Source organism: Sphaerodactylus townsendi, linkage group LG06, assembly GCF_021028975.2.
Source record: "Sphaerodactylus townsendi isolate TG3544 linkage group LG06, MPM_Stown_v2.3, whole genome shotgun sequence".
NCBI lineage: Eukaryota > Metazoa > Chordata > Lepidosauria > Squamata > Sphaerodactylidae > Sphaerodactylus > Sphaerodactylus townsendi.
In genome coordinates, this window is record NC_059430.1 from 90,002,398 (window position 1) to 90,018,779 (window position 16,382).

General features: G+C 41.4%; 1 protein-coding gene across 1 annotated transcript in view; it reads right to left on the bottom strand.

Moving 5' to 3' along the window:
* The window catches only part of CACNA2D1 (calcium voltage-gated channel auxiliary subunit alpha2delta 1), a 446,220-nt gene that overhangs the window by 90,261 nt on the left and 339,577 nt on the right, over nt 1-16,382 (bottom strand). The window contains exon 11 of the mRNA XM_048501599.1: nt 1,396-1,554. Within this exon, the coding sequence (XP_048357556.1) occupies nt 1,396-1,554 (159 nt within the window). The remainder of the gene's footprint in view (nt 1-1,395; nt 1,555-16,382) is intronic.

The following is a 16,382-nucleotide window of genomic DNA, read 5'->3' on the forward strand; positions in this document are numbered from 1 at the left end:
GCCGTCCTGTGCGGCCCTGAGTGGTGCGAAGGCGCCGCTTTCCACCTCCCTTCCCAAGGGAGGTTTTTGGAAAGCACCGCCATCGCATCGGCGCGGTGCAAATAGCACCGCACCGAAGACGCCGCCCCCCCCCACTCAACTAGTCCTCCAGCGTCAGAGGGCAACGTGGGCAGGTCCCTGCAGCCCTCCAGACTGACGCTGGAGGACGAGGTGGGGGGGGGGATGCAGAGGCGCCAGCCTCTGCGGGGGCTGCTCGCATGCTCCTGTGTAAACAGCCCCCTCCCCTCCACCGGCATAATTTCTGCCGGTGGAGAGACAAAGGCAGAACTGTTTGTCCATCGCAACAAGTTAGATTGCAATGGAGGTGTTTCATCTTTCTTGTTCTAGCATTGACTTTTAATTTTAAGGTGGCCCGCTGAGGAGGAAGCACATGAACCCTCTGCACTGTTGTGTGACCTTGCCTTTGCTGCCCCGCTGCTCTTCTCAGAGTCTGTGCAAAGAGAATCAGGAGGCACAGTGGCAGCAGGTTTTTCCAAAAGCAATAAAGAAAACATCAACAATTCTGTAGGCGTCGGTGACCTAGCAGGTAGGGCTCTGTGGGCCCTGGTGGTAGAAAAATTTGGAAGACCTGTGTTTGCCCTCCTAAATCTATTTCACAGAAGACTTCGCACAGCAGAAAGAACCAAAATAGAGATAATCAATTGGGTTAGCTTTGAGTATCCTTGTGATTTATTGGTGTATATCTTACAGCAAACATAAATGGGATGACTATCAGACATGTTCTTAAGCTTCCACAGATGTGGCCTGGGGAAGCTGTGGCCCATTCAGGACTTCCTGGCACATCTATAGGTGTACTTTGAGGTTCATCTGCCTTTCATACTTGTCATGTGTGTAGCAGGAAATGTCATTCATCTTTCATACTTGTCATGTGTATAGCAGGAAATAGTACTGTAATGTTCGAACATATGGTGCAAACCCAACAGTTACCCAGTAGAATGTATGGTGTTGGATTTGGCTGAGGGAGACTGGGGTTCAAGTCCCTGCTGAGCTATGAAGCTCACCAGAAACCCAAAAGAGCCTGGCATTCTCTTTTAGTCTCATCTATCTCATGTAGTAATTAATAAACAAACAAACAAACAAACGCTCTGTGAATGGTAGATGTGATTATAACAGTGCGGCAAGTCCAACAGAAGGCGATTCTAGCATTGAAAAGGGAAACCATTAAAGACGTCGTGGAGCAAAAGTACTTTCTCAGATCTTAAAGTCAGTAGAAATCAACCAACTGGGATACATCAGCATACAAAGGAAAACTTTTTTCAGTACGAGCAACACATCCAAAGGGAAAAGGTTCTATGGTCAGAGATGTCTTAGAACATGCAGTTTTCTAACACTTACATTTAGCAGCTGTTCAAAGGCATAGCTAAAGCCTTTCTTATAATCGGTTATTCCTTTTGCTGAGATTTTATAGACTGCCTCTTTCAACTGCTTCTTGTTCCTCACATTAGCTTGCACAAGGTGGTTGAAACAACTGACATTCTGAGCATTTTCATTGAACTGGGGATGAGAAAGAGAGAGACACGATTATTCTGCAGGCCTGTAACTTTTTTTTTAACTTAAGCTGCTGTCAACCCCCCCACCCCCACCAACCCATGATGAAATACAAACTGCATTTCCATTTCCAAATTAGTTTGTCATGATGGTTAAATGGGAACATCCATGTCAAGAGACAGTATGCCTCTGATTGTGGTAGGGCACAGTAGCTGGGGATGGCAGCTATTGCCTTTGGCAACTGGTTGGCCACTATGGATAGGTGGATGCTGCACAGATTCAACAGGGCTTTTTGTGGTCCATTCAGACATTATACAAAACCATTGCTTAATTTACTGAGTGTGATCATCTGAGCACAGACCACTCCGCTGTCTATGGTTCATTAAATGAACCAAAGTTTCAGTGCTAATCCTAAATAGAGTTACTCCCCTTCTAAATCATTCTAAGAAAATCACTGGACTCAGAATGGTGTCACTCTGCATAGGGCTGCACTGCTAGTGTTAGCTGTGTGTCAGTGTGGACAATTGGGGCTCAATTCTGGCTTTTTCCTTAGCTTTACACTCTTCAGCTACAAGAAAAGGTTATGAATTCAGAATCTGTTGACGCAAACTAGGATCTGAGCAATCTTCCATCAGCCAAATCCAAGTTTTCAAATCAGTCCACAGTTATAAACGATGGTTTTGGCTGATGCCTGAACCCAAACCTTTATGTTCTTATGGAAGAGTGATTTACCATTCAATGAAAAAAAAAAAAACCAAGGATGTCTTAGTTTCCAGGAATGTGTCTCTTGTATCCTGTCCAGCATATGCTATTTGAGCTCAAATGTCAGCTTGTATAGATTTTGTGGAAACGTTGCACAAATTAACCGCTCACAATACCTCATCTTGTCACCAACCAATATGCCCCATTTTAAAGCAACGCATAATTAAATGCAAACACCATCCAGTGGTCTGAAACAGGTTGATTGACATTCCTGGTGAGCATGATACAACAAGCCTCCTTTTCTAATAAGTAAAGCAAGCAGGTTAAGATCTTTCTCAGCAGACATGTCCCTGACTTGATAAATTGGTTGGTTCTGAAGGTCAGAGAGTGACTAGCAACCATGGCTGTAGGGAGAAACACAATTCAGGGCTAAATTTAATTAATTTGAGCATCAATAAACTACAGATGAAAGTATTTCCAGTGTAAAAGCCTTCTGAATTGGCCATCAAATGGCATATCCTGTGCTCTAGTAGTAATAATATTGCATCAAAAATAATGCTCTGCCTAAGCCACACTGACAGTGTGAAATCTGTCACTGAGAAGTTAGTGTCTGTTTGTCATGTTTTGAATTCCACATTGTTTTATTGAAAAGTAGGCTTTTGTCATGTAAGTTTACTCACTTCATTCAGGCAAAGTAGAATTTGATAAGAAAATCTTATATTTGTCTAGCATGGGTGTTCTGTTGGGGTTTTCAATTATCAAGAGTTTTTTGGGGAAAAAATAATTTTAAGTAGTCATGATCTCCTGAATAAAAGAAACTGATCACTGGCCAGAAGCATAAACCTGATGGTAGATTACTGCCAAGTGGAGTCTTTGCAGGTTCTGAGAGTCTAGCAAAACATCATGTCACTCAATGAATAAAAAAGAACAACGTAACTGGCCACTTTTTCATAAGTCAGCAAGGCATACTTTTCTAAGTACTTCATGGCTTCAGACTATGGTATCTAAAGGACTGTCTTCTCCTATATGTCCCTGCCCTGGAATTGAAATAACCAATCAAAGCAGCTCATCTGAAAGGCACATGAGCGATGGTCTTTTTGGTGGCTGCCACATAATTATGGAATAACCTCCCAAAGGAGGTACACCTGGCCCCTTCACTTTCAATTTTCAGGAGACAGTGGATGATAGTTTTATTTAGGACACCATTTGACTAATTAAATTTTAATTACTGGCAGCTTTACTTCAGATTTTAAACTGTCATCTTTTATATATTTTATAATTGTTATTTATATTGTAAGCCAACTTGAGTGCTGCACAGTAGAAAAGCAGTTAATAAATGTATTAAGTGAGTAAAATATTTCATTTTTTCCTCTCAAGATTCCTGTGATGAAGGGAAGCCGGGGAAAAGCACCTCTTCCAAAGCTAGCTACTGATACGCATGGCTAATTGAGTCTCTGGATCTATGTTGGGAACATTTTGATGTTATCTCCTTTTGCTTTTAAAACCTTACTGTTTGTAGTGTTTTGTTGTTGTTACATTTATGCCAATAAGGGTTTTGTTGTTATTGTTGTTGTTGGCAACACTATTCATTACAGTTCTTTGTATATTACTGGATTAGTCAAACCTCCTGTGTGGAATCACAAAAGAATGATCATAAATGCTATATTCTTTTCTGTCAAAAGATCTAAGTAAAAATGAAAATGTGTCCACCACCACTTCCTGGAACTTCATTGTTGTAGAATGCTCCTGTGGGGTCCTAGTGTTTATCTTGTCTTCTCCTCCCTGCCACCATTTGAACTAAAAAACCCTAAAACTTGCCATTCCCCCACCCTCCCACACACCAAACTGGTCCCATCGCAATTCCTGCCCACCTGCCTCCCCCAACTCACCACTTATCACCATCACCACCTTTGCTTCTGGTAAGTTAAACTCTCTCTGGGGAAGCGGAGTAGGGGCCCCAGCCTATGCCAATGCTAGTGCCCAAGTTATAATGCTCATAGTCATTCAGGACTATTTTCTACTGCATGCTATTTTCTTTTCTGCTGCACCACTACTGACTGCATTTAAATCTTTTGATGGAAAAGGGTATACCATGGATGACACACGGTGAGTTGTGTCTCTCTGTGTATACATATGGATTGAACAACCGTAGCAGTGTAATAAAACCCACAATACACTCAAACTAAAAGTTGTTTAGTTTCACAGGTGGTACAAGTAATTTTTTAAAAATTCTTTCTCCCGCCAACTGATCCAAAGAAGAAACAGAGACCCAGCCATTAGACTCTAAATGCAAGACATAATTTGTGAAACAGGTTGACACTGATTTTCTTCATGTGGACATCCAAAATATCCCTATTCAATCCCAAAACATTTCAAATACAACAAGCTGGAAAAAAAGAAGACAATAACATTGTTGTTGTACAAAATTCTATTAGGAAAAACACCTTAACAGTTATTTTAAGGGTGGTTTTCCTGATAATTGCCTTGAGGGTCCTAACTGAGTGGTGGTGGTGGGGGGGGGGACAGGATACTAATATTTTAAATAATATTTTAAATAATTAAATCAAATAATTAAATCTTAGAAGTCTATTAGCCCAAATTACAAAGGAGTATTGCTTTTCAAGCTGCAGACACTAGATGGCAGTCAAGTAAAATTGCTGAGAAACTGCTGCTTTCTTTCCACCTCAGGCTTCATGGCTCAACCTTCATTTCAAAGTTCAGGTCCTATGCAGGAATCATCATCATCATCATCATCATCATCATCATCATCATCATCATCATCATCATCATCATCATCATCATCATCATTAGGACAGCTAAAAACGAGTGGGGGGACATTAGGACAGCTAAAAAACTGGTGGGAACACTGTCCAGAGAAAATCACAGAATATGAGAAGGTCAAGATCTTGTGGGACTTTCGAATCCAGACACAATGTTGGCACATAATACACTGGACATCACAGTGATCGGGGACAAGAAAGTGACCATCATCAACATAGCAGAACCTGGTGACAGCAGGGTCATTGAAAAAGAAAGTGAGAAGGTTGCTAAACACCCCGATTTGAAAATAAGAGATACAGCGACTATGGCACAAACCAGCGGAGGTCGTCCCAGTGGTAATTGGCACCCTGGGCCCCTTTCCAAAAACACTAGGGTGGCACTTGAATCATCTTCAAATCAACAAAATCAACATCGGTCAGATTCAGAAGGCAGCCCTGCTGGACCTGCACGAATACTACGCTGATACATTACAACGTCCTAGGCCCCTGGGTGAGGCTCGAATCGTAACAAAAGGCCAAAAACCAGCTAAAGAACTGGCTGCTGTGATATCAAACAAAATAACAAACTGGACACAGGCTGATTTGGATGCATTGGATAGAAAAATGTGGAAGCTTATGACAATGCACTATGCCTTACACCACATAGTGATACTGATAGACTATACCTTCCCGGAAGAGCTGGTGGCAGAGGGTTACTGCAAGTAAAGCAAACAGTGGAAGAGGAGAAGCCTGCACTGGCCAATTATGTGAATGAAAGTCAAGAAGAGGCATTGATTGAAGTAAAGAACATTGAAAGCCCAGAGAACCAAACAGGAATGCAGAAAAAAATGTGATTAAAACAAGGACTGAAAGGTGGAACTGCAAATTTCTGGAAAAGATCAAGGACAAGGTAGACAACAAAAAGACCTGGCTGTGGTTAACTACTGGAACTCTGAAAAAGGAAACTGAATCACTGATTTTAGCCACTAAAAAATCCTCAGATGATTCAAAGTGAAGATTGTGCCAGGAAGCTGACATAGCTGTATATTATGTCCTCAGCTGCTGAAAAAGATTGCCCAGACTGAGTACAAACAGAGGCACAACTCAGTGACCAAGATGATCCACTTGAATTTATGCAAGAATTACAACATTAGAACAGCTAAAAACTGGTGGGAACGTTGTCCAGAGAAAATCACAGAAAATGAGAAGGTCAAGATCTTGTGAGAGTTTCGAATCCAAACAAAGTGTGGGCACATAACACACCAAACATCACAGTGATCAAAGATATGAAAGTGACCATCACTGACATAGCAGTACCTGGTGACAGCAGGGTTGTTGAAAAAGAACATGAGAAGGTTGCTAAATACTTCAACTGAAACTGACCTTTATTAGGCATACCCAGTCGCTAAATACCACGATTTGAAAATAGAAATACAGCGAATACAGCACAAACCAACTGAGGTCATTCCAGTGGTAATTGGCACCCTGGGCACCATTCTGAAAACACTAGGGTGGCACGCGAAACATCTTCAAATTGGCAAAAGCAACATTGGTTAGATTCAGAAGGCAGCCCTGATGGGATCTACACAAATACTATGCTGATACATTACAACGTCCTATGGGTGAGGCTCAAATTGTAATGAAAGGCTAACAATTAGCTAGAGAATTGACAGCTGTGATATTAAACAAAGTTAAATAATAATAATAATAACAACAATAACAAAAAAAAAACTAACCAAAAATGCAACCAGAAGGTTAGCCTTGATCTGGATGTCAGTGATAAGCAATAGGCACACCACAAGAAAGGCCTAGTATACAACATGTTCCATTTATGGATCATGTTTACCCAGTCTCTGTGACGGATGTTGACAAGATCCTGGGATCAGTGAAGACCACTATTAGTACTCTGGATCATTGCCTGTCCTGTGATGACCACATCAACAATCTCTTAGTATCTTATTACGAATTAGTCATTAACTTATCTCTTACTTTAAAGGCCTTCCTGACCCTTCTCCTCTACATGCTTTTCAGATGGCTTCAGAGATAGAACAGAGACAGCCTAGCTAGCTTACCTGAGTGCAGAAAAAGGTCTGAGTGCAGAAAAAGGTCATATCTCTTTGTTAGACTTACCTGCAGCCTTTGATACAGTAGATCATACCATCTTGTTGAGGTGTTTGGAGGCAGAAGTAAGCATCATTTAAAGCAGCTGCCAAAAAAGGCTTTCTCCCAACTCAACTTCAAAAGAGGGCCACTTATGGCTTTGTGGTCATTGTAGCCTCTGATATGGCTGACCTGGCCACTTGGATCTATGTCACAGTAATATTGATACTAGACTACTGTAATGCACTGTACATTGGTCTCTCTCAAAAATCAACTCAGAAATTCAAGTAGGTGCAGAATGCCACAGATAAGCTATTACTGGGAATTAAACAGAGCATGCATATCACTTCGTTTCTGCAGTCACTTCATTGGCTGCTCATCAGTTAGTGGACTTAGTTTAAGCTACTGGCTATCACACACAAAGACTTCCATGGCCTTGGATCCTCATATCTGAGAGACAGCTGCTTCTTATCTCAGCACAGTCTTTTGCAGATGCCAACCTGCACAAGGGAAAAATCAACAACTGCCTGTTCGTGTGCCTTCTCTGTTGTGCCCCTCACCTTAAGGAATCATCTGCCTGAGGAGGTCAGGAAGGCTCACACTCTCCCAGCTTTCCACAAACTATGCAAAACTAAATTATTAAAAAGGGATTTTCTGTGCAGGCAGTAGAGATGAACTGCACTAAATGACTGACAAAGTTAGCTGGGTAAGTTATTAAGGACTGTGATCTATACTACTGTGAACAGCTTGTTGAAACTAGGATCCTACTATGTCCTATTTTCATAATTCAATCCTGTCAATGGTATTGACTCATTCTCTGCAACCTATGCTGAATCCAAGTGAAAAAGAGACTGTAAATAATGTAAAAAATAAATGATAATAATCATGATGTACTGGTGACCACTGCATAAATATAACTTAAGTTGACTTTAAAATGAGGATTGACCAATATGTGCATTCTTTTCTTTAACGTGTTGCCCATAGAAATTTCTGCAGTCTTGGCACAACATTCTTATAGGGTCAGGTTTAGGACAGTGTTGAGATACAGGCAGAACTCCCTACTCTACGCATTTCACTGGTGCAAAAAAAATCCAAGGCGTAAGAAGGCCTAGTACAACTGTACATAGAAGTTAATTGAGCTTGGATGTGTAATTCCTCCCAGTGCACCACACTGATTTAGGGGGAAATCCCCTCTCTTTAAACTAATTCAAAAGGAGCATATTGCAACATCTAACTATCACTCTGGGGATACAGAAATTTGAAAATATATGGCCAGTAAGCAGCCAGACTAATCAGATTTTGCTGTGGCTGATTTTTCAATCTTCTAGGGGTCGTTGTTCTCCTGCTCTGACCGCCAAGGCTAAAGCAGCTGGGTGACCCAGATGTATCTATCCATATTAAATGAGCAGCAATGAAATAGATCTAATTCCAAGAGGCTTTGCCTTGTAACTAAATCCAGCTTTGCCGGTTCCCTTTGTGGGCGGACGCCGATGTGTTCTGTAATAGGATCTTAGGGTTAATTCTGAAAACCAGCTAAAGCAGAATATTGCCAGTCTTTCTAAACCCCAATATGTATTTTAGCAGCCAGACAGCACTAATATTTTCCAAAGGGCCCTCAGTGAACTGAGTTGGAAACTGTGCTAATTGCAATTCAGATTCTAGCAGGCTGTTTTTACCCCATTCCAAATCAATGCAAGATCATGAATAGGTACTGTGCTTTGTTAATGGCTTCTATTTTATATTGTGATTTTTAATTGTAAACCACCACAAGTAGTGTTGAAGGCTTTCACGGCTGGATTCAACTGATTCTGGTGGGTTTTCCGGGCTGTGTGGCCGTGGTCTGGTGGATTTTGTTCCTAACGTTTTGCCTGCATCTGTGGCTACATCTTCAGAGGTGTATCACAGAGAAAATTCTGTTTCACACTGTGTCATAGTGTGACACAGTGTGAAACAGACTTTTCTCTGTGATACACCTCTGAAGATGCCAGCCACAGATGCAGGCAAAATGTTAGGAACAAAATCCACCAGGCCACGGCCACACAGCCCGGAAAACCCACCAGAACCACCACACGTAGGACCATGAAGAGATGGCATACAATATTCTTAGTAAATAAATCCTCCCAAAAAAAGAATGTGGATTTATCCCTTGCTTTTCTCAACCAAAAGGAGTCTCAAAGTGGCTTACAAACAGAAGAATTATGAAGTACTTTTTTCCATTTCTTTTGCCTGAGGTACTGTTAGTCAAAGTAGTTAATAATGACTGGACCAATGGTCTCACTTTATATTAATAATATTTACCTCCTGGATTAAAACAGCCTCTTTCATGATTGTAATGCCAGGTGGGTGGCTGCATTAGTCTGGAGCAGCAAAATCCAACATGAGTCTAGTGGGCATCTTAAGGACTGGCAACACTTGTTCCAGCTTCAGCATTCATGACTCAGACCTTACTTTATTAGAGAGGCAGATCTTTAACAAACTTCTATATAAGCCTGTGTCAGCTGTTGGGAGTGGCCCTGGCCCACTCTGAATGGATGGAGAAAGAATGATCTTCCCATCTTCTAGGATGAAGGAGAAGATCTCTCCAGAAACTCAAGAATTGGGATCATAGGAAAAATGCACAAAATCACTAATACCAGCACATGGGCACACACACACAGAGTCTTTTCCATGTTTGAAAGTCTACCAACATTTAAAATTTAAAAATATATACCTTTTTCAGCACTCTTTTGATGGGTCCTTCTTTCAAACTGGCCTCTCTTTTAAACACCTTTCTCTCTTTCCCTCAATCTTTCTGTTGTTCCTAGGTTTTCATAAAAATTATTTGGCCTTGTCCACATTTTTGGAGAAAAGTTACCACTTTCGCTCCTTATATAGTCCATGTGTGTCTCTCTGTGTATGCGTGTGTGTGTGTGTGTGTGCGCGTGCGCGCGCGGTAATTAGTGACTGTGTCACAATAATTATGGGGAAACCCCCTACTTTCTAATTTGGCCTGAAACAAGAGTCTCTCTTAACTTTTTGAAACCTGGGTTCAAGTCTAAAATTTATCTCAGCAGAAATTGAAGAAAAGCTGAAACTGAAGAAAAGCATCATTCTTCTAGCACAGGGTTAGGGAACCTGCGGCTCTCCAGATGTTCAGGAACTACAATTCCCATCAGCCTCTGTCAGCATGGCCAATTGGCCATGCTGGTAGGGGCTGATGGGAATTGTAGTTCCTGAACATCTGGAGAGCCGCAGGTTCCCTACCCCTGTTCTAGCAGAAATTGTCCCTCCTTATCTTAATCAGAAGGAAAGAATGGACAGTGGCTAGCAAAGCAGCTCATCAGGAGGACTGGGTGATGCAGAAAGATGTAGCATCTCTAAGCTCAGTAAGTGAATGATTGTTGCTGGAAGGGGTAGCCTACCCAGTTATCCTAGACACTGATCCAAAGGGTAGGTACTGAGCATCCTTATCTGCCTCTTACTGAACCCAGATATCTAAGGGGGAAAGGGATCAATGGGAGAGGGAAAGAAAGCATTCTTCCTGGGAACAGCAATCTCCAGCCTCCCTTTTAGAAATGACAACCAAGAATTGCATTAATGGTTAGCTTCTATGCTGTCCAGAGAGAGAATGCATTGCTCTGTGCAATGTTAAGTCCCACAGGCATGTTTAGTAGCCACTGCCATTTCTTTTCTTTGGACGCTCAAGCCAATGCATGCGATTATATGACTGGGCATAGAAAGAAACAGTGGAAACTAATTCTAAACATCCCTCCTCTCTATAAATGCCTTTGGACATGGATTAGGAAGAAAAGCAGATGTACATCAGAGGGACTTTGGTTCAATCTCCAACATCTCCTGTTAAAATGATAAGTTAATAAGTGATGTGAACGGCTCTGGAGAGCTGCTGCCAGTCAAGACAATATTAATCTCGGTAGGCCAAGGATCTCACTTGGTATAGAGCATCTTTGTTGAGGGAAAGACCATGGCTCAGTGTAAGAGCACGTGCTGTGCATGCAGAAGATCATGCAAGTGGATGCAAGTGTGGGGAAACAGGAAGCATTACTGATAGCACTGAATTTCCACAGCCTGGGTGCGATTTTCAGGATTTCAAGCAGGAGTTGAGACATCTTCCCTGCTCATGTTACACCAGTAATACGAAAGCAGCAATGGCAACTCACTTGCACCTCTGTCTCCACATTTTAATTCCACTCTTCGTTCACTAAGGATGAATGCATAGCGCCCCCCCCCCCAATCATCAAAACAACCCTGTGAGATAAATTAGCCTGAAAGTGAGAGTGCAGCTGACCCTGCGGGGAGCCAATGTAATGTCCATTGAATTAGTGGCTCCCAGTAATGTGTGTCCTATTTCCTTAAGGAACGTAACTGTTCACTACTCTGCATATTGATAAAATATTATTTCTGAATTCAAACTTTTAAATGGAGGGTTATATTTTATAACGTCTGAAATCTTGAACAGGCCAGGAGCAGAAGACCTTTATAATTTGCCTATAGTGCTTTCTTACCGGGCAAACTTCTTTCCCTCTACAGGTTTAAAATGGAAATAAATTTCTGTGGAAACCACAGCTTACCCACAATCATAAACAAATTATACTCTCTGTGTCAACATGAAAAACTGAGTCCTTAAATCATAGCACGCTGGGATGGAATTGCAACCCCTATCATCTACCACTTAGAGTTATCAAAGCATATAACCGGATTAGTGGGGAAACAGCTGTATTGTGCATACATTTAAGCTCTTTTAAACAGCAGGCTGCCTTTCCGCAACAAAGCACACTGCTTCTGATAGTAGAAATGGAAATTCCAGGGGAAATTAGAACATATTAATCCCTGACAGCCTTTATGTAGCTTAAATACCTTCGGCAGCCCTTTCCTTCCTGGAAGTAGCTCACAAGGACACCAGGAAAACAGAGACCTAAAATTATTAAAGCACCTACCTCCACCTGCTCCTCTCCACCCAGTGTTCTCTGGGAGTTTCCAATAAACCTGGTATGGCTGATTAAATCAATGTGGCTTAGAAAATGACTAACAGGTGTAAATCCCAGAGAGTCAGGTAGTGGCATGAATGTTAAAGGTTGCATATGAACAGTATCAAATTGTTGTTGGAGATGCAAATGTATGACATACAGGTTCAAATCACCAGTCAGCCAAAAACCAGGAAGCCTACCTCACAGGTTTATTGTGAAAATAAATTGGGAAGTGGAATAAAAATTATATACACATCCTCCTGTGCTCCCTGGATTAAAGGGGATAAATGTTTTAGCAATAATTATCTAGATTAGAAATGATGATTATTTACATTATTTTTTATTTACGATCTAATTCTGCCACATTATTTCACACAACTGTTTCATTGGATGTATTATACTGGTTTTGGTTTGCTATTCTCTAAGTTTATAATCCAGTTTTATTACTTTGTTTGTATTATTAATACTGTTCCTTTGGCATTGTTGTTGATTTGCCTAATTTCACTTGAGTCTCAATGAGAAAGGCAGACTGTAAAGAAAGTAAAATAAAGAACTATAGCTTATGACCAGTGTGGAGATTAATAATGGATGCAAGAGCATACATGGAATTTTGTACAAAACAAGGGAGTTACCCCATGAGATAATCTTTTTTTTTTTTGCAGAACAAATCTGAGTACAAATTCCTAGCTATAATGAGTTCCAGTGAGATCCTAAAAACACTTTCCAGAGAGTTAGCCCAACTGAACAGACATGAGGAGTATTTTAAGTAAGCTGCTTAGGACTGGTCTCACAGAGTCAGTGTTCTGGAGGAAAGCAGGTAGTTCAGCAGCATGACCAGAACTTCAGTTGCTCTCTTGCTCCTTGTGCCTTCTTAATGGGAAGTGGGATTTATGGCCTGGTCCATACATGTACTAGACCGTGATCCTCCTTATGTGGTAGCAAAGGAGCACATGCATGTGTTCCTAAAATGCTGGGGTCTGCCCCTTTAAGAGAAGGGAATTAGCAGGGGCAGACCTTGTGTAGTGAGAGGAGGCAACTAATACAAGACCTTCTCCACCTGCATATGTTAGCTTTTCCTCCTTAGAAATCCACAGGCATCCAAGAGAAAACTTAATAGTTTTATTTGGAAAACGAAAAAAATAATAAATGTACAAGCACACAAATGATAAAAGCACACACAAAGAATTCCTAGGATTTAGAAAGAGGATTTAGAAAGAGGATTTAGAAAGAGAATAAAGATCTGGAATAAATTGGGGTTAGGGGGAATAAGGTGATAATTACCTGATCCTGAGGAAGGGGTCCAAAGTAAAAGAGAGTTCATTGCCCACATTGAGGGTTAAAGAGACAAGGTGAAGGCAGCTGGCAGGCAGTGTAACAGAACCAGGGCAGCTCAGAATACACTGGGTGAAGCACAACTAGACCAGAGATTCAGACCAGAAACACTGAGCACCAATTGCCAGGTGGGCAGCTAATTTAAAGGAAAATCTGGCTCTCTAGTAATGTTAAGAAAGGTAAATCTTCCTGTACAAAGGTACAGTGATGGGATTCAGAAGGTTCGCACCATTTCAGCAGAACTGGTTGTTAAAATGGTGCTTGTAAACAACCAGTTGTTAAATTATTTGAATCCCACCACCGGAACCAGTTGTTAAATTATTTGAATCCCGCCACTGCAAAGGTGGCTCTTGTTCTCTGGACAGGAACAAGAGGCTTAATGACCCAAACCTGGGGAATGTCCAGAGATTATTAGATTTTAGGGTGGAGCTGATACAGTTACAGTCCCAGGATAATGCCAATGCAAATGGAGATGGTCTTTTCTAGAGGTTAGTCAAGAAACAAGAAGATGAGATTAGTGTGTCAAAGAAAGACTGAAGGGAAACCGTGATGAAATTAGTTAGCATGCTCTTTGTTTTATGAAGGCAGATGTGCCACAGTCAAGATAGGAACTGACTTTTCACAGGCTGACGATTTTGCCTTTTCCTAATTGCTTTAGGAACAGTGAGGTTGGCTTATTTGCAAGTTAATGCTGGCAGGAGATCTTGCCCAGGCAAATTCTTGTTCTTATTGGTATCACTGAGCCAATGCAGTGATGGCATCCATCTTGGCACTGCATTGCAAGCTACCTTTAAGGTTGGAAGGATAAATAGAGACATTGCTGTCATAGAAATAGGCCTCTTTCATCCACCATGGGTCTGTCTGTTAACACATGTATGTCAGCCTTGTCACAAGTGTCATTTAACATGCACAGCCAATGCAGAGTACAAGCCTGATTCAGACTAATTCCCTTCTTTTACAGGCCTCCTTTAGAATGCCTATATCAGTGATGGCAAACCTTTTTGAGACCGAGTGCCCAAGTTGCAACCCAAAACCCACTTATTTATTGCAAAGTGCCAACACAGCAATTTAACCTGAATATTGAGGTTTTCGTTTAGAAAAAACGGTTGGCTCCGAGGTGTTCGTTACTCGGGAGTAAGCTTAGTGGTAGTCGGAGGCTTTGCTTTGAAGCAACCGTGCAACTCTTCCAACGGGTGAATCACGACCCTAGGAGGGTTTACTCAGAAGCAAGCCCCATTGCCATCAACTGAGCTTACTCTCAGGTAAAGGATCACGCTTTAGTTCTTTGCATGAAAATCAGTGGGGTTTAACAGCGCTTAACAGGGTTACCTACACTGCTTCCCCAAAACTAAGTCTTAGGTTTAATGCTAATAATCGAGCCCAGAGGCCCAGGCCAGCCTAGATGTGTGTGTGTGGGGGGGGGGGACTCTGTTTGTGCCTGCCCACAGAGAGGGCTCTGAGTGCCACCTCTGGCACCCGTGCCATAGGTTTGCCATCACAGGCCCATTCCCTTGGAGGAAAAGGCAGCTTTGGAGGGTAGACTCCAATGGCATTATTCTCCATTAAGGTCCCTTCCCTAACATCTCCAAATCTCCAGGAATTTCCAAACTTGGAGTTGGTAGGGCATCCCTATCAAGCATGAAAAAGAGAAGCACGTGTAAAGGAGCAGGCTTAGATCCCACTGAGGCATTTTTAAGGCAGGGGTGCACCATTTGCATAATTTCACCTGAAAAATGCTTACTAAGTTCTGCTTTACTGTAGAGGTACCATGGAAACCACCTCTGACATTCCAAGACTTTAGTGAAAACGAAGTATTTTCTGGATTGTTTTTAATAATAATATTGTTAATATTCTCAAAAATGTCTTGAATGTTTTTTCTAAGTGAAACAGGTGTACAAAGATAACTAACTCATCAAAACTGAAGGTGATGCCTGACCTTACATTGAGATGCTGCCTCTTCCCTATCAAAATGGGAAGACAAAATTTTTTAAAAAACACCTCCCTTGCAGCCAAAATGACTCAACCAAAGCAATTCTATTTTGGTTCCCACTGCCTGAAGTGATCCTCATGGCATATTTTCTTTTAAAGGACACAAATCTTTGCTTCTCAGCATGGAAAAGGAAAAAGATTTCCACTAAAATCCCGTTATCCACAACTACACCAATAAAGCATCATGGAATATTTATGCAAGTTCAGTGCTGTAAGTTATTTAAATTGAATTGTCTTTCTGCAGAAGTGTGGGTTTTGCTCTGAATAGGCAATAGATATGAATGAAAGCCCTGTGCAGAAATATACAATAACAGATGCTATGTGCATCCCATATGTGGGATTTCCTTTCCCTGGAGGATTAAAACTTTGACACAATCTCCACCTTCCACTGTAAGGTATTCTTTGAGAATGACATATGCCTCTAAAGCAATTTTTTTTTTGAAAAAAATATTTCACGGAAACGTATAATGATGCACAAAAGGTTACATTTTAATGAGCAGGAATAATCTAAAAGTTATTCCAGCAGTTTAATAATCCTGCTCGTACAAGATGGGAGCAATCCTAAACAGGTCAACACAGAAATAATCCATATTTCATTCAGTGTGACTTACTCCCAGGAAACTGTTTTAATATTTCAGTTAAAAGATCCTGCTTTTAATTCAGTCTTGAATTCTTCCCTCCAATCCATTTCAAAGAAGGTTCAGGTGTTTTGATATGATTTAGTCAAAGACCGCTTAAGCAACATTCAAAGAAAAATGGAACTATAGAAGCACACAGACAGAGATCTTCATCTCCAGCCCTACTCTTTCTGCACTGTAGAGGAGTGCTAAGTAGTGGTATAGCTTAGGGGTGAGGGGGTTTGATTCTGGCCTCAGTGAGGCTTGAGACCAGCTTGTTAAGAGCTTGATCCAAGCCTCGCTGAGGCCAGAATCAGACTGAGGACAGGGGCTGCCCAGCTCTAGCTTTATACTATTGGCTCTGCCCCCCA